This window comes from Phodopus roborovskii, unplaced genomic scaffold (genome assembly GCF_943737965.1).
Source record: "Phodopus roborovskii unplaced genomic scaffold, PHOROB, whole genome shotgun sequence".
Classification (NCBI taxonomy): Eukaryota; Metazoa; Chordata; class Mammalia; order Rodentia; family Cricetidae; genus Phodopus; species Phodopus roborovskii.
The window spans coordinates 17,878,691-17,899,907 of record NW_026126549.1 but is presented as its reverse complement, the minus strand read 5'-3'; the positions used below and the strand labels follow the sequence as shown (position 1 = coordinate 17,899,907).

Here is a 21,217-nt window from a genome sequence, read left to right as displayed (position 1 = left end):
TGTGTGTGCATATGGAAGGAAAGAGAGAGAGACAGAGAATGTACAGATCTACAGATCTAGGATGGCAGACCTGAGGCCTCAGATTTTAGAAACAACAAACTAGAAAACTCAACATTCATAATTTAGCTCATCATTTTAGTGAGTACTTTTAAATTTCCGTAGTAAGGTTTGTATTTTCCCATAAAATTGAATATATAGATAAAGTCACATCATTGTGAATTTTGGAACACTCTAAATAAAATGAAATACTCAGTGCTTCCAGGAAAAAACAACAACAAACAAACAAACAAAAAACCTAGATCCCCTTCAAATGAACAAAAATGTAGGACAATAGAAAATAGCCCACTATTTTCAAAATGTTCAAAGGGAAATAACTTGAACTAAAATTTTAAACTCAGTGGAGTGTAGGAACATTAAAATAAGCCATTGTCAAAAGTGTTTTGGAATTTATTTTATACTCTCCTGCCCTCTCTGAGCTAGTTAACAAACTTCATAATCTAATCCAAGAGTCAGACATTACATATGTGTACACAGTAATCACATCAGAATACAAGGTACAGATCCCGCTATTGGCATAGAACCTGAGGAGGCTGAGGCAAGAGGGTGGCAAGTTCAAATCCATCCTAGACTACAGAGTCAGGTTAAGCCAGTCTGGGCAATTTAGGAAGACTTTGTCTCAGAATATAAAGGGTCCTCGAGACAAGAGCCCAGTGGAAGAATGCTTTCCTAGAATGCACAGGATAAAGATAAAAAGTTCTGCCTGATTCTGGTAGAAAATTCATTTAAGGACTATTCTGAAATCACTTAAAGGCTGCTGCTAGAAGGGTGGAAAGAACGTAGTAATTTCCAAACCTGGGTTGGAGATGCAAGGGAAGCGTAAAAAATTAGATTGATTTGATAGATGTTAAGAGAAATGGGGTAACAGCATAGTAAATATGAAATAATTTGAAACATATGAAATGGCAGGTAAGAATGAAATCACAAGTCTAAATGGTTTCAGTTGCTAGATGAAAGATGAACGCATTTTTACAATTCTTTTTAAGTTCAGCTAAATGCTTTTTGTAAGAAACATACCTAAATCAAAGAAAGGGTGAGATGATGGTTTGAAAACAAAGAGATGGGAAAGATATGCAAGGCAAATATTAATAAAAAGAAGACATGGAAAAGATGTCAGAAAACTTAGGACTGAAAAACTAAAATGTATAAAAGAAAAGGATCAATTTATCAAAAAGATGAAGCTGTCATGAGCTCCCTTATGTTAAAAATAGCTTTGCAAAATCATCAAATACAATGTACAGAATGTCATCCAAACCCAGTAAAGATATTTGGGAATTTATATGAGTAAGTTTGGGTTTTTGCTTTCTTGTGTTTTTGTTATTGTTATTGTTTACTTATTTGTCACCAAGCCAAAGAGCACTGTCCCTTCCCTAAGTTCTCTGTCCCGTGAACTGCCCTCGGAGGTCACAACTGACCCTGTGATTTCATTCAGAAAGCTTTCATCTCTGCTTGCCGCCATCTCAACAGACCATCTCTCTACCACCAAACCTGAGTCCCTCTTCCACAGAATTCTCGCTCTCCTGGTGGGGTGCCTTGGGGAAGAGCTCTCCCTTCCATTGCCATTCTGTGAGAACATCATCCCTCTTCCACTGGGTTAGGGTCAAGAAGGAAGCTTTTAAAAAGCAACCCCGTGGGTGCCACCCAGGTACTCTGGGTGCCAAAGCCGTGTGCCTATATTAATCCCATCTCACTGGTGTTTTGTCAAAGAACTTTAAATATGATGTAACCACTGGAAGATAGTGAGGGAACTATGGTCTTGCAAGCTGCTTGTTACTCATATGATTTTTTTTTCCTATGAAGATGAAAATGAATGTAGGACCAAGCCAGGCATCTGCGAAAATGGACGCTGTGTTAACATTATTGGAAGCTACAGATGTGAATGCAATGAAGGGTTCCAGTCAAGTTCCTCAGGAACTGAATGCCTTGGTAAGCAAATATGTGAATATTATTCTTGGTAAGAAAAGCATGTGTATGATGTCATCAGAGAACAGCTCCGCTCATGTATCCTTGTCTGTTGAACCTCATAAGCACAGTACTCTAATGCCTCCCCACACAGGTAAATATCTATTAAAATGATACATTTATATGCCTATGCCATATATGCACATGTAATGTAAATAACAACCTGAAATAATCTTTCCAAAATTAAGATTCATTAAGCTCTGTGGAAAATGTGACTTGAGTAAGACTCGCAGGAGGAAATGACTTAATTCCAAAAGAAAATATTTGCAGTGTGAAGTAAGCTCTACTAACATTAATGCAAAGCAAATGCCACATTCCAAAAGTGCAGTAGAGGTTAATTTTTATATTACAGTCCAGAAAAAAAAAGTTCACTAAATATTTTCTGGTGGCAAATAGAATCCTCATGGGCATTATATGACACTCAACCATGCTGGCATGTGTGCACTTCTCTAGCCACTGCAGTTAATGACAGCAGGTGTAAAGTAGGACGTGGTCGAATTTGAAGGAACCAACCCAGACAAAGAAGAGGGCTAAACTGGCCAGTAGCTTGATGGAGCCAAATATGAGAGGTGTATCAATGTGCTACTTCCAATCCTAGGAAGATTCTTATCCTCAAGACAATGTATTTTATCTCTTATTGTCTCCAGTCTAGACTTCCAATGGTAATGAGTCATTGAAAACATAGCAAGATACCCTAACAAGCAATACTGTTTTCTGTTCATATTATGGTTGCAGTAGCAGCCTCATCTTACTAAGGAGAGATCCCTGTACTTACAGTAATATACTGTCTATAATGTACTCAGTCCTTTTGCTGTAGAAATCACCAGGAAATAATGGAATAAGCACCATGTTCATAACATATTTATACATTTATTTTTCAATTCCTACCTGGCATTACTTTATCTACAAGGAATATATATATATATATATATGTAATGTTTTTTTCCTTGGGTTTCTGTGGGAATAGGGCTCCTTATCATTTAGACATCACTTTCACTGGATTGAAAAGAGCAAATATTGTATAACTTTAGTCAAGTTTTATCGTATAAGCACCATGGGGGGGTGTAATGTCAACCAAACTTTATAATCACTAAATGTAGACTCTCACATTGAGAAGAATAATTTCAAGGTTGAAGGTTGTTGCTGATGAGAGCATGATTGTCTCCTAAAAATCAAACTGATATCTCCTTGACCTTGACTCCTGTCTTATCTGTGTCCATTCCAGACAACCGGCAAGGTCTGTGCTTTGCAGAGGTATTGCAGACAATGTGTCAGATGGCCTCCAGTAGCCGCAACCTTGTCACAAAGTCAGAATGCTGCTGTGATGGCGGGCGAGGCTGGGGCCACCAGTGTGAGCTGTGCCCACTTCCCGGAACTGCCCAGTACAGAAAGACATGTCCTCATGGCCCAGGATACGCCACTGATGGAAGGGGTAATGTGCTGAGGGATGTCAGGCATCGTATCAGACTAGTGAATTTTTATACATCCAAATGGTTTTAAAAGACATGTGAAAAAGTAGTCCTAGTTATGAAACCTGCTAGTGTGGAAGTATCCCAAAAATAGAATGATCCCTGCCTACACTCAGATGAGCAGCATTTCAACAAGGCAACCGTATTTAGGAGGTTACCAGCCTCCATTGCCCTTGGGATCAGATACGTTTGTGCCATTTTCTTGGGAACATTATTTACTGTTACCTTAGTTGTGTGATTCCATTTCCTTATCTGTTAAGTTAGAATAATAAAGTCTCCCGTGGGTTTGATGTAGGAATAGATCTCTTAAATCTTGTGACACACGGCCTGGAGGACAGAGTGGATAGCTCAGTCCATGAAGTACTTGCCTTGCAAGCATGAAGACATGAATTAGATTCCCAGGACCTACACTTTTAAAAGTCCAAGAGTGGTAGGGAGACAAAAGCAGGTGGATCCCTAAGGTTCACTGGCCAGCCAGCCTGGCTTACTTGGAAAGTCCCTCTGGCTTCCACACACACGTACACAAGAGTATTTTTGTGATGCATGTAGAGAGCACACATAAATGCACCACTGTTTTAGATGGAATTGGGATAGGATTAACCCTTCCCGTTTCTGTTGGTCTGACTGCTAATGGAAGCATGTCTGAGTCATGTGGGAACTGGAGGCCCAGATCTTTATAAATTATCACCCATTTCAGAAGAGTGAGACTTCAAAGCAGTGGCTTTTGTAAAATACATATATATTGACATACAGTAACTCCTACTTAGAACACAAAATGAATAGTCCAGCACAGGCCTTCAGCATAGTCCTTCCTTGTTTGTCTCTCCCCCCCCCTCTCCAGTTGCTTTTGTCCCCCTCCTACTATGCTGCCTGTTCCCTAAGCCATGAAAGGGGACTCTGGAACGTCTGTGGGTGTTCACTGCCACCTCATACCAGTCCCCTCATCCCTTCCCATTTCTAGTCGTCTCCACTGTGCAGGCATTAACTTCTATTCCTTTTTCCTTATTTCTTACTCTACAGATATCGATGAGTGTAAGGTCATGCCCAGCCTCTGCACTAATGGCCAGTGTGTCAACACCATGGGCTCCTTCCGGTGCTTCTGCAAGGTTGGCTACACCACCGACATCAGCGGAACAGCTTGTGTAGGTAAGATGCTTGTGTTCATAAGATGCTTGTGTAGGTGAGATGCTTTTGCAGGTAAGATGCTTGTGTAGGTAAGATGCTTGTGTAGGTGAGATGTTGTACACACACAGTTTGGCAACTCCTACAGACCACATGCAGTTGTGCAGCCTGTGGAGTGCTTGTCTATTCAGCCTTCACTGAAGGGTGGCAGACTTGTCGAAGATGCTGTTCTGAATGGAAAGAGTTCTTGCCTTTCAGTTAATTTTGTGGGGTGCAGGGTCTGGTTCATCTCGAATTCTGTGCATTGAGGGAAACATAAAAATTGAAAAAAATGTACTTTCAACATTTTCTATTTTTATTTAAAATTTACGAATGTGTATTTAGTTGATGAGGGAAAAATAGACATTTTGTGAATCCAGAATGTTTGTATGTGAAACAAAATGCATTTCTACAGTTTGTCATGAAATTAGGCAATGAAGCAACTAGGTATCATCTAAAAATCTGTCCTTGCAAAGCAGTCCCAGTTCTGATGCAGTATGCTTTGTTTCAAACACAGTTTTCTCCTTTAAGTTTTTTAAGTATCTGATTCATGGTTCATACCATGTTGTGGCAAATGGAAAGCTGGAGAATACCTTTTCTTCTTCTCCTTCTTCTTCTTCTTCTTCTTCTTCTTCTTCTTCTTCTTCTTCTTCTTCTTCTTCTTCTTCTTCATTCTTTTCTTCTTTCCTTCTTTTCTTCTTTCCCTCTTTTCTTCTTTCCTTCTTCTTAGTCTCTTTGTATTCCTTCATCTTCTTCAATATCCTCTTAACTTACCTATTTTAGTAACAAGTACCTGGCATTAAATGTTAAGAAAAACCAACTAGCCCTTCATATGCAATTGGCTCACACAGTAAAAACAGCAGACAGGGAGTAGCCAGGACTAGGTTGTCAATCAAGAACGTTTCCTGTATGCAGCAGGCATCCATCCAGTTAGCTCTGTGGAGGAAATAGAGATGGCATGCTCTCAATCACAGGCCTGGCAGTAGAGTGGTGTCTCATCCCACTGAGGAAAGCTCAGTATGGCTTAACAGAGAGATTCCATAAATGGACAGCAGAGCATACAAAGACCACAAATGTAACACCACCTTGGGACCAAAATCAAATAAATAAAACAAGAGGGAAAAGTGATGAGATCCTGGCTGGTCATGAGACTGCTCAGAGGGCATCCGTGAGAGGCTGCAACAGGGAGCCAGTGGCTCAGACTAAACTTAACCTGGAGGACAGTGAAGAAATGGGCTGGGTGTGTCCAGGAGGCTCAAGGTGGGAGAGTCCACTGTTGAATCCTGCAGAGGATGTCCGGCTCCCAGAGTCTAAATCCAGCTTAATCAATCTGAAGAAGAAATTTTTGAGCCCCAATAGTTGTCTAGACATTACAAGAGCTAGCCAAGCTGCACGTTGATCTCCACAGTAAGCTAGTTTGCTACTTTAGAGAAACCTGCTCTAAGCAGCTATTCTCTTGGTCGGACTCCACCTTGAACTGCAGAGGAGAAGCAAGAAGGATGAAAAGAGAGATTGAGGAGGGAGGAGAGGGGATGGCCATCTCTTGTAACCAAGGTGCTCATGTTCTCATATCCCTGTTACTTAGACCTCGATGAATGTTCGCAGTCTCCAAAACCGTGCAACTTCATCTGCAAGAACACCGAGGGCAGTTACCAGTGCTCCTGTCCCCGGGGATACGTCCTGCAGGAGGACGGAAAGACGTGTAAAGGTGAGAGGAGTCAGCCACAGCCACCCTTTTCTCTCTCTTCCTTCCTTGGTAACATTTACATATTTGTGATCAGAGTTGTGGCATAGACTTCCCCTGGGTTAAGACACTGCTCACAGAAAACTCTACTAGAGCTCCCAATATAGAAGGAAGAAGGACTTAAAAATGTAAGTCATGATATTTCACTCCTTAGAAATGAAAACATTCGCGTGCACACACAAACACGCATGCGCAAGCGCGTGCTGCCCCCCCCCACACACACACACAATGCAGGGTTTGGGGACTTTTGGTTTTGTTTTTTTCCCAATCCAGGAAACTCAAAACTACATCAAAGGAAAATGAGTAGGACTGGATGTCATCACATTTAAAAAAAAAAAAAAAGCCAGCCTCAGGAATGCAAATATCATGTTTTCTAACATACACAGATTCTAGACTTTTTTTTTTAAGGAGTGTAAAAATGCCATAATGAAAAGTACTACTTCGTGTGCTGTCTTAAATATTGCCTTTAAAAACTTTTAAAATAAAGAATTTTAAAGAAAATATGTATGACATGAAAGTTGAAGAACACCCTGGAGGTCTTTGGGGGAGGTGGTCAGAGGCGAGAGGGAGAGACAAGAAGAGGTAATGGGGGTTGTCACTATAGTGGTGGCCCTGGATGAAAAGATTACTATCTATCCACCCATATGGTAACTTCATTTTAAAAACTGTTGAAGCAAGAGTTGAAACAAACCATCAGAAGTTAGAGCTTTTGTTGCTGCTTACCTGACTCTATCTCTCATCTGCATTTACTGCAGCAAGGTGAGAAGCCCGTGCGTGCCTTACTTTTTGTGTAGTGTTAAGAGTAATTGCCATGCTAAATTTGATCAAATTGAAATTTGATTTCAATGCCATTCTCTGCTTGATTTTATAGGGACCTCCTAAGCATTAGGCTAATAGATTGAGCAGATGGTTTAACTGTACTCTCTGTGAAGCAAGGTTTTATTTCCAACCTATATCTTTAAAATATATGTATAAAAAGCATCAATTTCTGGAATTTCCTTGACCCTGTTTAGACAAATGACCCTCATGAACTGACATTGCAGCGTTTATGTATTGTGTGGGACCCCTACCTTCCACTGTACAGAGAACTCACTCTGAATGTGTTCTTCCTAACTTAAGTTTCACACAAACCGAAATCAAATTTTGAGTTTCCTAAATTTATAGCTCTTTTGTTTTTGTGTGTTTTGCTTTGGTTTAGTTTCTTACAGTCTTTTTGGTGGACTGGCACCATCATACCCAGCAGAAACTAAGTTAGTAATGGTGTTTCCATTTGGATCTGGTAAACCCTCCTCCATTTCCAAACTCTGATTTCTTTTTATTTAGTATTCCCTTTAATAAGTAATCACCCATATACTAAACCACACTGAGTACAAGAAGGACTACTTTTCCATTGTGAGCTTTGAAAATAGTGGATTTGCTTTAAGAATGCTTGGCCCGAAAAACCTTTAGCCGCCCCATCCTGATCAATAGCATTCTATATGTGAGCTTCGTAATAAGCACATTCAAACCCTTCCTCATAAGCGTTTGGGAGCCTTCACACACTGGAGCTGAAATTCAAACCAAATGCTCCCCCGGTCAACGCACAGCTCCTGTGGGTTCATGAGAACGAATTCATAACAGGATAGCCCTGCTGACTCCCCTCTCTGTCATTTCAGACCTGGATGAATGTCAAACCAAACAGCACAACTGCCAGTTCCTCTGTGTCAACACCCTGGGGGGGTTCACCTGTAAATGTCCTCCTGGTTTCACACAGCATCACACTGCTTGCATTGGTAAGGCAAATCCCAGCCAAGGTATTTTGCAGACATCGGGCAGGTGCCAGATGACTTCAGCTCACTCTGGCCTAAGGAAGTTGTAGACAATGGGAATGTTTGCTTACAAGAACAGCATCCGCAGGAAAAAGGCCTAACCATGCATGTGCGCAGTGGGCACACTCTGTGTGGTTCCTTTGACATGACATCCTCAATACAGCTGTTATGTCAGACAGCCAAAGTCCTCATCACACATTGTAGGCAGTACAATACAAATTTCATATTCCATACTACTATGATACTCAGATAAAATATGACCAAAGGCTAACAGGCATACTGGGATTTTTCAGTTTTATTTTAGAAGGCACATGTTAAAAGATTTAGTCTATATCATCTAAAGTGGTGCCTCTAGTAACTCTAAGCTATGTTCTGGTTTCAAGGCACTGAAAAGTACACCTTTTTATGCTACTCTTGCTAATAAATTCGGATTTACCATTGTCGGCAATGCTTTCTCCACACATTGGAAACTTGAGCTTGTATCCATCAGCTTATTTCACGGAGTGAGATTTGGTTCACATAGTACATGCCAGAAAGCTTGACTCTTTCCCTCCTTCCTGTTGCTTTGCTAGACAATAATGAATGTGGATCTCAGCCTTCACTTTGTGGGGCAAAGGGCATCTGTCAGAATACTCCTGGAAGCTTCAGCTGTGAATGTCAGAGAGGGTTCTCTCTTGACGCCTCGGGGCTGAACTGTGAAGGTGAGTTTGTGTGCACAAGAGTCCTTAATATTAGGACTTCAGAAATGGCCCAACACATAAAGCATGTGTCCTTTCAGCCTGCGGCCCAGAGTTCAGAGCCCCAGAACCCAGGTAAATGCCAAATTGTCATGGTACCTCTTCTGTAATCTCAGTGCTCTGGAAGCAAGAATGAGCTCTGTGGTGGGAGCAAGGTGGATAGCTATACCACAGGAATCCAAATACTCTGGGTTCAGAAAAAGATCCAAGGTGGAACCGAATAGAGGAACATGTAAATGGAGTTCTTAATTGGTCTAAGTAATAAAAACCTGGAGTCAGTTATAGAGGAGAATGCTGAGAGATCAGAGAAGAAGCAGGAGCAAGCTACCATCATACCTTACCTCCTTAGCATCTCAGCAGACAAGAGAGCAAGTTCCTGTTTCTCCCTGCTTACATCCTGTTTCCACCCAGCTAGCTCACTTCCTGTCTGTCTATACAGAACTACAAACCTCTATGGTTAGCTAGTGGCAAGCTCCATTCTCTGACCTTCAGACAGGCTTTATTTGTACAAGCAAGATATCACCACAGGGACACACACACACACACACACACACACATACACACCCCTCCATGCATGTACCTTTACACATAAGAACATGCATGCATACGTGCATGCATACCACATACAAACACACAGAGATAATAACTGACTGGGGGCCAGGGAATTGATGGCTGTGGCCCTTTTATAGACTGAAGCTCTCACGACATTCTCTTCACTAATGGGAGACTACGGTGCCTCCCATGAAATAAGTGCTTTTCTCTTCCAAAATCCAAGAGAACACCTTATTGGGGAAGTAAGTAAGAATCTGCCTGCAGTCCAAAACACTGTCGTGTGGGTCTTCAGTGTTTTCTTGGCAAGTATGCAGTGTTTCCTTGGCAAGTGCTCAGGTATAGGAAGATGGGTATGTTGGTGTTGAAGGCCTTGAATTATAGGACTAGCCACATCACCTTTACATTTTTATATTGTGCTGTAATTCATATTATTTTTTTTAAAGTTATTCCACAAGTGTGTGGCTTTCAGCTCTATAGACATTCAAAATATTAAATAATGCTCTTTGTAAGAATTGTAGGACTTTTGTAATGCTTCAGCCATTTTTTGCTTTAAAATTTGTAATTTTAATTTTTGAATTGGAAATCAATAGACATTGAAAGCCTTCTGAACCTCCAGCTGCTCACCATGTGTGAATTCAGTTCGTGACCATCCACATAAGATACCATTTATTAATTATCCATGTAAATTTGTTACACACACATCAGACATGCCAGTTTTATTTCACTCTTTTAGGGTAGATTTCAAAGCCTTAGTTGTCATTCCAAAAGTGTATGCATATATTAACAAAGAAATTATTCCATATGTACTGTACTACATCTTGTCTAAAAATAACAAAGTATTCAAATACTTAAAAAGGATTTGCATCTAATTAGTGTTGACGGACAAAAAAATTTTGCATGCAAAACCATTACAACTTATAGATATCTCCATGGTTTTTTAATCTTTCCCATGGTGGGGATTACATGTGAATCACTTTTGAATCAGCTAGAATCTGTAATGTGTGCATAAATGTGGTGTGTGTGTGTATGTGTGTGTGTGTGTCTATGTGTGTGTAATTTACCAAATAAATCATAACATATGGAGCTGATCAATTCAAAATGCTCCACGTTTGTGGTTACTATGGTTGATTTGCTGAAATTAAGCTGTTATTCAGAACACTGGTGTGCCATGGTCTGGTGGGCAGCGTAAGAATAAGGTGGTTTCTTATCTCAGCCATTCTTTGCACCACCACTGACTAATAACCCCATGGAAGGAAACCGTCTCTCTGTATGCCATGCCTGTTTATTTGTTCCCTTAAAAGGTTGTGTTTTGAACAACGCATTTAACAAGGGAATGTAAAGACCGTATACTTGGGCTGTTTTTGCAGATGTTGATGAATGTGATGGAAACCACAGGTGCCAGCACGGCTGCCAGAACATCCTGGGCGGTTATAGGTGTGGCTGTCCACAGGGATATGTACAGCATTACCAATGGAATCAATGTGTTGGTGAGCAAGCCCCGGGGCCCCAGCACTCACTTTCCTCCCTTCAGTTTCTGAGTAAGCTGACTAAATAATAAAAGTGGCAGTTGTAGTACAGCATCCTAGGATGGGAAAACAACAATGTTTAAGGTTGGTGTATGGGAGGGTTAGCGTTAGCTCAGTAGTAGAGCACTTGCCTGGCACACGTAAGGTCCAAGGTTCCATCCCACCCTTGCTCACCCTTAAAAGGGTTGTGGAGGTGCTCATCCGTTACCCTCTTAGAAACCCAAAGGACTTTTCCCCTCCTTTTTAAAACATTTCCTCATATAGCCCAGGCTTGGCTGTAACTTGCTATGTAGCCTCTGGCTGGCTCTAGATCCTGCAACCTCTGCTTCCCAGGGCTGGGAGGACAAGCACACTCCACCATGTCTGGTTAGAAATTCTAAGAACTGAGGCCAGTCCATCTGTGCCCTCCTGTCACACAGCTTTAATAAGCATAGTGACGATGGTGTTTTAACATAGAAAAAGCAACTAGTCACAGCAGATGCTGTTGACAGCTCCAGACAAAAATGCTTATAAAGGAAAACACACATGCATTCCTTCTATTCTCTTCTTTGCATCAATAATAATCAGGGAAATTCTCCCTGTAAGAAACCACTGATCAAAGTGAACAGTATCCTTCTTGAGGTAGACTCACTTAGCATATTCCCAATTCCCTGGCTCTCTTTGAACACACCTCATAGCTGCACTTCCCAGCACATCTTAAGAGTAGAAGCTTGCCTTGCCAAACAGAAGGGAAGTAGAGTCCCCTCTTTCCTCAGGAATAGCAGGATGCTTGTCTCTGAAGTGATGTAAGCTACTTACTACACGCCATTCAAAAGTAGTGTAATGAGCCACCAAATGGATTGACTTGGTTTGATCTTTTGTGCTCTTCTCAGAAGACACGTTTCTAATGGCAGCTCAATGAGCTGAGAAGAAAACCAAATGTTTCCAAAGAGACATGAGGACACAGCCTGTGATCTAGAGCTCTAGAGCAAGGGATAATGATTATGTGTGGGGAGCTGCTGCAAATGAAACCCATCGTCTTATACAGTAACTTAAAAACGTGCAGCTAGGGAAAGGGGTAAAGCTAAATCTTTAGATGATTACCAAAGCGATGAATTAGGTTGCCAATAAAAAAGTATTTCATGAATATAATTCACTTTCTTTTTTCTTCAGAATACACACACACACACACACACACACACACATACACGGTATAGATACTACTGAGGCCAAGTGCTGGCAAGCTCTTTAGAATACAAACAACAGTGGTTTTGAATATTAGAGATGATGTGGAACTTTATTCTAACGCGGTGTTTCTATACTCCCAGAGCCACCATTTGAGTAAGGGCAGTAGGCATCTTAGTTTGCTCTGAAAAGCTTAAGGCAAAAGACTCATTCCCTATTACTTAACTCACATGGAATTCTTCCTTTTCAATGATATTTAAGTAGAATTAAGAACACATAGAAGGCATCAATTCAAGTTTTTACACTTGTATATCCGATGCAAAACTGTCTGCATAGGCTTTTAGCAACTTCAGGGGTTCCATTAGAAATTGCCTAAGGGAAGTTTGAAATGCTAAGGTACAGTTCCTGTCCTTTTCACCAGATTCCTGGCTCCCAAGCCTAGGCTGCCAGAGGAGACTTGGGTTCCTTCTGATGAGAGAAATACCTTGAGCAGAGCAATAGTGCTCTTCTAGGATGAGGTGTGGGAAGAGTGCCTGCAGTGCCAGCAACCACGGGCTAAAGCAGCAGAACCCATGGCCAGTGAGACCCAGATAAGAAAGGGGATCAAAACTACTCAGCAGGTCTCCCTGACTGCAAGAGCCAGTTAGGAGCTTTTCTTTCCTAAAATGGTTATCTCTTAGCAGCCACTCCCAAGGAGTTTTCTCAGAGTCCTCTAGTAAGCACTTGAAACTATCAGTCACTGCACCAGACTCTTGTCAAGTAGCCAGAGTCCTAAGTGTATATACTGTTCATGTTACCACCAATTCAAGAAAAGTAAAAGTTCTCTGAAAGTGTCCATTTTGGAGAAAGCTTTCCATCCAAACCCCCACTTTAGTAAGTTCCCAGTAAGTCACCACAGGCAATCCAGAGAACATTTTAAGGGACAGAATACCCAGATGTAGGTAGCAGTCTCCACAACTTGTAAGTGTTGTGATTGTTCAAAATTGAAAATTTTGGCAGTGGTGGTGCAAGCCCTTAATCCCAGCACTTGGGTGGCAGAGGCAGTCAGATCTCTAGGAGTTCAAGAGCAACCTGATGAAAAGAGCTAGTTCCAGGACAGCCAAAGCTACACAGAGAAACCCTGTCAGGGTGGGGGGCAGGGTGGCTCTAATGAACATTTGCATATAGTTCCTTCTATAGTATAAGCTTACCAAAAATAATCCTAACATATAACATAGCCTGGCACTGCATTTTAATTCACAGTGTATCTCAAACAAGGCCATACTTTACTAACGCCATACAATGTTGCCATGCTATATATTTATAGCATATAAATATTAGATCTTATGGTGCTTCTAGAAACATTATCCTGTTTTTAAATGTTCTTGTAAGTAGAATGTTCAAATTCAATTGCCTCGATTAATTGGCTTTCTTAGTAATTTTTCTACCTAACACAATGCCTGAATAAAATCATAGTGGGAACATGCTATTAAGTTATAATCTCATTTACATCCCATGTTAGAGGAGAAATACTACATATGTTAATGTGAGAGCTAATTATAAAAATGGATGAAGCTTTGGGGCAGAATCCCAAGTATCTCGAATATAGAAATAAAACACTGGGTACATTCAGGTCCCACATAGCCAGGTTACTGAGAATTTATATATTTTCTCTGCATATAATAAAAGCCAGAGGGTTCACATAGTAGATAATTGAGCATGTTTTATATTTGATGACTAATAGTTCAACACTTAGTTGTCTTGTGTAATTCTCAAACTGTGCTCATTACATTAAAATGTGCCTACTATCTGCCCTCTTGGTAGCCTCTATCCTGATTAAGGAAAGTCCATTTTCTGTCTAGAGGCCCCTGCTGAGCCCCATCTCTACCCAGGAAATCCCCTGAGCCACTGCAGGTCCCTGCCCCCACCCTACAATCATGTCATTCCCTGGGTATGCACACTCACAGATGTTCCTGCTTCAGCATATGGGCTGAAATATGTCCACAAACACTCTACACTCCATATGCAGTCACAAGAATGGGAAGAATCCCATGGACCAGATGTGATTTGTGCCCAGGGTGAAGTCTGGGTCCTAATAAAGCTCAAAGGAGTGAAACCCAGGGTTATCTATCAGCCAAACAGTTAAAAGCAAGCTCATAATTTCCCAAAGTCAAAGCACCATGGGGCCTTGAGTCTGCGATAACAGCAAACTGAAAACAGACCTGCAATGGCGCTCCTTGCCAGGCTTCCAGGGGCCAGAGCTGAGGGTTCAGCAGCTTCAGGCTCAGTGTCGGCTAATGGTGGGATACCATCCCTGAAGAAGGCTCAGGCTGCCCCAGATAGGCTCTGGAGCAGTTAGAACCACTCTTAGTTCGATTGAGTCAGGCAGGGTTGTTTCCAGCGGGTTTCATAAAAAGCCCCCCCTTCCCTTATACATGAAGGGGTGGGGAAGACCTAGGGGGCAGTTGACACAAAACTGACCCAGAAATGAAGTTTAAAAATAATCCACCTGATTTCACATGCCATCAAATTCAATCTTTTTTTATTTATTTTTTCAATCTTTTTTAAAAGTGTCAGCCCCTTGACTCTGTATGTTCTTCCAAGAGCAGGCAGCACCAACCCCAGCAAGCAGTCCCAGCTGCCCGTTCCCCCAAGAAAAACCCCATACCTAGTAGCCATCATCCCCCGTTCTTGCTTACTCCTCTCACAGCCCTGGTGACTGCCCACCTGGTCTCTCTGGGTTTGCCTGAAGTACAGGCTTTTGAAATAGCCCTTTGTTAAGAAAGTGAAAGAATTATCTGTTAGGTAAACTGCAAATATCTGTCCCTGAGGGCTGCCCTCGTACTCAAAAAGAATATGAGTAGAAATAGAAAAGAGCAGTGAGTTTCTGTTTTGTTTTGTGTTTTTTGCTTTTGCCTTTAAAGGTGTATTTTTGAAGTGTTTTTTTTTTTTTTTTTTTTTTTTTTTAATGAACTGACTGTTTTGAAGTCAGTTGCGATGGTAGTGTTTTTGGATTTTAAGTTACCCCCCCCCCCCCCCCCCCCCGTAAACTGACGGACCCTTGGAGGCCGCTCCCCACTTCACCCTCCTGGCCTGCTGCCCTCCCCTGGTAAGGGCCTCTTTCTTTCTTTGAACAGATGAGAATGAATGCTCCAACCCTGGTGCCTGTGGCTCTGCTTCCTGCTACAATACCCTGGGGAGTTACAAGTGTGCCTGCCCCTCAGGGTTCTCCTTCGACCAGCTCTCCAGCGCCTGCCATGATGTAAATGAGTGCTCCTCCTCCAACAACCCCTGCAGCTATGGCTGCTCCAACACCGAAGGGGGCTACCTCTGCGGCTGCCCGCCTGGGTACTTCAGAGTGGGACAAGGGTAAGGCAGCCCACGGCGCCCATGGGTGCCCATCCGTCCCCATCACCAAGAGTGACGCAGAAGATGGTGACTTACAAGTATATTGGGATGGTTTTCTTTGGAAGGAATAGTAGATGAAGCAGACACTAAGGGACGGGACGTGGACCGAGTGTCCCCCGACTGCTATGTATGCAGTCACATGTAACAGAAAAGCTTGGGCCCAGCGCCAACACGTTGCCTCGTTTTGCTTACTAAAATAGGAATTCAGAAATGCCAATTATTAAAGCAGGAATCTTTCCCCCAAACAGCAAGAGCCAACTTTAGGCTCATGGAGCAACAGTTTTTCTTTGACTTTGGCCTTCCAGCTGCTTTTACTTCCTTAGCTATACTGTCTTTCAGTACTTCTGTCTAGTTAAGATTGGAAACTGGGGAAGCCCAGGGCTTAGGCTCAGAATTTTGCCAATTCAGACCGAGGGGAAATCTCTCCCTCTGTGTGGATAACAGAACCACAAAGATCAGGTTCCCGTGGCTGAGAGTCTAGGTCAGCAATTCTCAACCTTCTTAGTGCTTTGACCCTTTAATCCAGGAGGTTCCTCACGCTGTGGTGACCCCCCAACCATAACATAATTTTCGTTGCTGCTTCATGACTGTAATTTTGCCACTGTTATGAATGGGGATGTAAACATCTGTGTTTTGAGACAGTCTTAGGAGACCCCTGTGAAAGGCCCATTTGACGACCCCCAAGGGTAGCGCCACCGCCCCCAGGTTCCTCCCCCAGGTTGAGAAACAGTGAGTTAGAGCTTGTTCGGTTGCCTCCATGTTTTTGAAAAATCTGTAGACTGCCCAGGCTAATGATAATGTCTAACAGTGTCTCTTCCTCATGCACAGCCACTGTGTCTCAGGGATGGGCTTCAACAAAGGGCAGTACCTATCAGTGGATACAGAGACGGATGAGGAGAATGCTCTGTCCCCAGAAGCATGCTACGAGTGCAAAATCAATGGCTACCCCAAGAAAGATGCCAGGCAAAAGAGGAATGCACAGGAGCCTGAGCCAGCCTCGGCTGTGAGTAGAAACGGAGTAGAAGCCCTGTTTTGCCAAAACAAAAACCAAACAAAACCAGAAAGAGTTACCCGCATTCTTGTCACAGTGTCCCTTGCATGCTTTCAGCTTCAGATCAGTTAAGTCTGTCTGGATATTTAGCGGGTAAATTGGCAGGTGCAGTGTAAAGATAAGCAATTATTAGTGGGAGCGATGCCTAAGTCACAAAGCCCCAGGGAAGACAACGATTCAGTTTCAAATCATTTTGCTTTAGTTTTTATTTGTGCCACAAAGTGTGAGGTGCCCACTTGAGAAATAATTATTTGGACATAATTCAAAACTGAAATGGTTCTGAATTTTTCCAGTTCTGTCCCAGGCATACATGACACTGTCGATTTTAGTTTTCCAGTGGGTCCACCAGTCCAGTCTATAAGTCTTACCAATCATAACATTTTGTTTTCAGTTAACTTGCCTTTTGCAAAGAGCTAGAGGTCTGACTTTCCAGTCTCTGGTATTTTTTTTATTTTTTTCCCCTTCTCTCCTAATGTCATTTTAGCAGCATAGTTACGAGGTTAGACCAGAGACTGCCTGGTCTTGGATCTGTTCCTCAGCCCTGCTCACCAGTCAGCTGTGTCTCATGAACATGCGCACCTCAGTGATCATTAACCCATGTATAGGAATGTTGATGACTGCCCCTTAGGCCAGAGACAGTATGATTTCACAAATCACCTCTCTTTTCAGTTACTATTGCTGAGAATTGCTCCCATGCCTCCCCCCCCCCCAAAAAAAAAACAAAATATGGTCACAACTAACTGGCAATGTCAATTGACTGCTTGCTTCAGTTTTCTGGGCCCAAGAACCTTTCTTTAGCAATAGGACCACACTAATTTAGCCCTCCAAATCTCAGATAGTATTTTCAAATAACAAGTTAATGTTACATTTACTTTTAAGCAGACTGAAATCTCCAATGGATGTTTAATCATGGCAAATCATTGATCAAGATACACAGCCTTCCCATTGTAGTACATGGAACACAATCTGTCTTAAAAAAACAAACAAAAAAAACAAAACAAAAAAAACTGAAGGGATCCTCTAAGCTATTGTAGCCACAACCTCACTAGAGAACACCCCCCCCATTAAAGTATTAGGGTTTGTAACTAAAGTGCATTCCTACCTCACACCCCAGCTGACAAATTCGGATTGTGTTATCTGGACCCCATCCACTGACTTTTACCCATCTCGGCTCACTCCGAACATGATTCTGTACTGAGGGTCCCAGTAAACTCAGGGCCTGGCCTTGAGGGCAATGATTTCCCTGGGTGGGGGGGGCAGGACCTGCTGTTGGACTTCTCATTTTGACCCCAGAGTAGACAAAAATTAGACTCATTCCTTAAATTGTCCCTTTTTCTTTAAAATGTTTACTTGAGAATTCCATGTATGCACAAGGGGCATGATGATCATATTGACCCCCACCACCACTCTCCTCCAGCTCCCTGGAGAGAATCTCCCAACACAATGTTTCCCCTGCCCAACTTCACTAGTTAACATCCCACTGGGTACACTTCGTGGGGCCCAGAGGCACACAAGCAAGCATGTGGCCATCCGCTGAAAAGGCCACAACACCAGAGAAAAATGACTGTCTCTCACTTTAAAATTCCAAATAAGCACCGGATGCTATTTTGATAAACTCATAGAAAGAACTAGCTATGGGACTGTTCTCTGTGGCCAAAGTCCTGTAACTTTCATGATGAAAGTTAGAAAGAGTCAGGATTCATGATCTTGTTGGGGTTGGGTGAGAGTCAGCAAGATTTACAGGGCTTCATCATCCAAAGGATGAAGCTTTGCCCAACCTCTGTTTACAAGAGCCTCTTTCACAGACAGCTGATGGCCAAACAAGGACCAGCCTCAACCTGCCACTGGCGCTATAACCCCTGGCCCCAGAAAGCTTTGACTTCATTGTGTGTGCCTGCTCTTTCCCCAGGTGGAGCAAATCAGCCTCGATAGCGTTGCCATGGACAGCCCCGTCAACATGAAGTTCAACCTCTCTGGCCTTGGCTCCAAGGAGCACATCCTAGAACTGGTGCCGGCCATTGAGCCCCTCAACAACCACATTCGTTATGTCATCTCCCAAGGGAATGACGAAGGCATCTTCCGAATCCACCAGAGGAATGGCCTCAGCTACCTGCACACAGCCAAGAAGAAGCTCAGCCCTGGCACATACACACTGGAAATCAGCAGCATCCCTCTCTATGGGAAGAAGGAGCTTAGGAAACTGGAGGAACATAATCAGGATGACTACCTCCTGGGGGTGCTGGGGGAGGCTCTCAGGATGAGGCTGCAGATTCAGCTGTATTAGCCCTTTGCATACTCGGGTCCCAGCTCAGATCCCAGCACAGCCAGCCTTCAGAAGTGTTTGGAATGTCAGTGACTAGTTTTAAAGAGGAGAGAGAGGAAAAAAAAAAAAAAAGACTTCTGCTCCTCTCCTCCCTGATTCAGACTTTGGAATGTTGACCCTCACAGGAGGGATAATTTAGACTCCAGTATGGCCAAAGATTTGAGTGCAAAGGCAAACATAGTTACTGTATTTTTTATATAACTTCATTTTTAAATATATTAAAAAAAGAAAAACAAAGCCTAAATGTTCAAGAGGTCAGCATATGGCACTAAATGCACAAAAATAATGTGAGCTTACTTCCTGTTAGCAGTCTGTAACACTTTGGGTATTTTGCTATAGTTGCTAATTAAAAAAATATAGATGTTTATTTATTTTAATGCAGTAATATATGGAGAAATGAACAAACTATGTAAACAAAAAAGGGAAACTCACTTGTTTTTCTTTAGATTTATAAATTTGAACTATTTCTTTTAGAGGTGCTTAAAAAAATCCAGTACATTCAAGAGATGTTTCCTTTGGTTCCTCTGCCAGCCCTCCAACTGGTATGCACCTGACTATTTGAAAGAAAGTCTTACGGAGCTGAATGGGCAGTGTAATCAATAATTTAAAAGGCGTGAATGTTGTTTGATCCTATCTAAAGGAGATCTAAGCCAAAGCAGCTCACGTGACAATATTTCACATCACCAGATTCACCAGGCAACAGTAGAGGAAACTCAACCACTGTAGCAAAATACCTTGACTGCTTGTGAGACCGTTAGCATCGCAGGCCAAACTGTACTGTATATCCTTCTCATAACCTCAAGGAACCACGTGTGCTGCCCACAACACCTCATTCTTACCAGGGCGCACTGAGCACTTGTGGTCCCCTAGGCAGCTGAAGAACCGCTGTTCCTTTGACTAGGAACACCTCGTGTTCTGTCGTGTTTGGTGCTGTCGTAGATTAATGGTGCATTTATTATGTTCAAGCTATTTCAGGATTGCCATATGTGCAAACAATCATGCCACGCAGCCAAGGAATATATGTTGAAATATATGTTGATGTTGTTTTTTTTTTTAACCCATGGTTTTTTTTTTTTTTTTTTTAGAATTTTCATTAATACTGTAGTTATACACCATATGCCTCATTTTATCATAGCTTATTGTGTATGAAATACCTTTGTAAAATGAATTGATGTTTAGTTTGCTTTAGCCATTTGAAAAGATGCTACACCAGGAGGTACCAATACCAGCACATCCCCATGTTCTTCTCTCTGGAGAACCCATCCTTGGACCAGTGATGAGACCTCATATGTGAAATGGCCAAAGCACACACAGACTGCCACTCATGCCTCTCACACCTGTGTCAACCAAAGAGTAGTAACCAGTTATATGCAATGTTTGGGGGCTTTTTTGTTTTGTTTGTTTGTTTTTAATAACTAAAAAGAAAAAGAAAAACAATGTAAATTTGTAATCAAGTGTTTGTGAGGAAAAACAATGGATTTTGGTTGTGTTTGTTTTTGTAGGTCTATGTATCAAATATGACACTTGTCTTGCAATAAAGCTTATTTTGGGGTAGTTTTCTGGCTGAATTTCCTAAGACTGCATTGGCTGGGACATTTGTGGGAGGTACTGGTGACTTTGCTTCCAGGACAATGTGTTAAGGAACTAAATGCAGGCCAAGGCACATCCACAGGAAAGCAAAGGAATGCTGTGAAATACTTGACAAAAGCAGGAGTGTTTGCCTTCAAGTCGAGATCATATAGAAAAATATAATTGCATAAATTCCAAGCTTCCTGGGACCCAGTTTTCAGGAGTCCTCAAAACATTTCACTTCTTCCACCAGTATATTTGTAGAAGCTGTCGTAATAATGCAGCATGAAGTATCTCTAAAAAGAGTAAAGCGCGAAGTTTACTTTTTAAGCAAAAGTAAACAGCGGCCATATCTCAATGTAAATGGTGTCTGCACCCAAAAGCAATCCAGAGCTTATCTCTTGCAATGCCATGCACACTTCTCTCTGAAGTGAATAAATTTAATAGAAATTAATAGGAACCCTCCTTTGACACATTGCTAAAATGAGTGGATGCCCGTGTGCGCAGACACACACACACATACACACAATCCAGTTTCCAAGACCTGCAAGTTAATTCAATCCATGGTAGGATTTGTGTGCTTAAATTTTTCATCCAAGGAATAAGAAAACAAGGGACTATTATGACTGATGTTAATTCTGTCCTTTGCCAACCAGAAATTAGCTGTGTGGAATAAGGAAAGTATTCGCCTCGGGGCATCTTTTAAA

General features: G+C 42.0%; 1 protein-coding gene across 1 annotated transcript in view; it reads left to right on the top strand.

The window, feature by feature from the left end:
- Fbn2 (fibrillin 2) overlaps positions 1 to 19,998 on the top strand; it is a 187,646-nt gene extending 167,648 nt beyond the window's left edge. Inside the window, exons 56-65 of the mRNA XM_051200751.1 lie at positions 1,858 to 1,983; positions 3,245 to 3,451; positions 4,509 to 4,634; positions 6,235 to 6,357; positions 8,049 to 8,165; positions 8,774 to 8,902; positions 10,858 to 10,977; positions 15,297 to 15,528; positions 16,396 to 16,570; positions 18,528 to 19,998. Of these exons, the coding sequence (XP_051056708.1) occupies positions 1,858 to 1,983; positions 3,245 to 3,451; positions 4,509 to 4,634; positions 6,235 to 6,357; positions 8,049 to 8,165; positions 8,774 to 8,902; positions 10,858 to 10,977; positions 15,297 to 15,528; positions 16,396 to 16,570; positions 18,528 to 18,902 (1,730 nt within the window). The 3' untranslated portion in view covers positions 18,903 to 19,998. The remainder of the gene's footprint in view (positions 1 to 1,857; positions 1,984 to 3,244; positions 3,452 to 4,508; positions 4,635 to 6,234; positions 6,358 to 8,048; positions 8,166 to 8,773; positions 8,903 to 10,857; positions 10,978 to 15,296; positions 15,529 to 16,395; positions 16,571 to 18,527) is intronic.
- Positions 19,999 to 21,217: the final 1,219 nt, after the last annotated feature.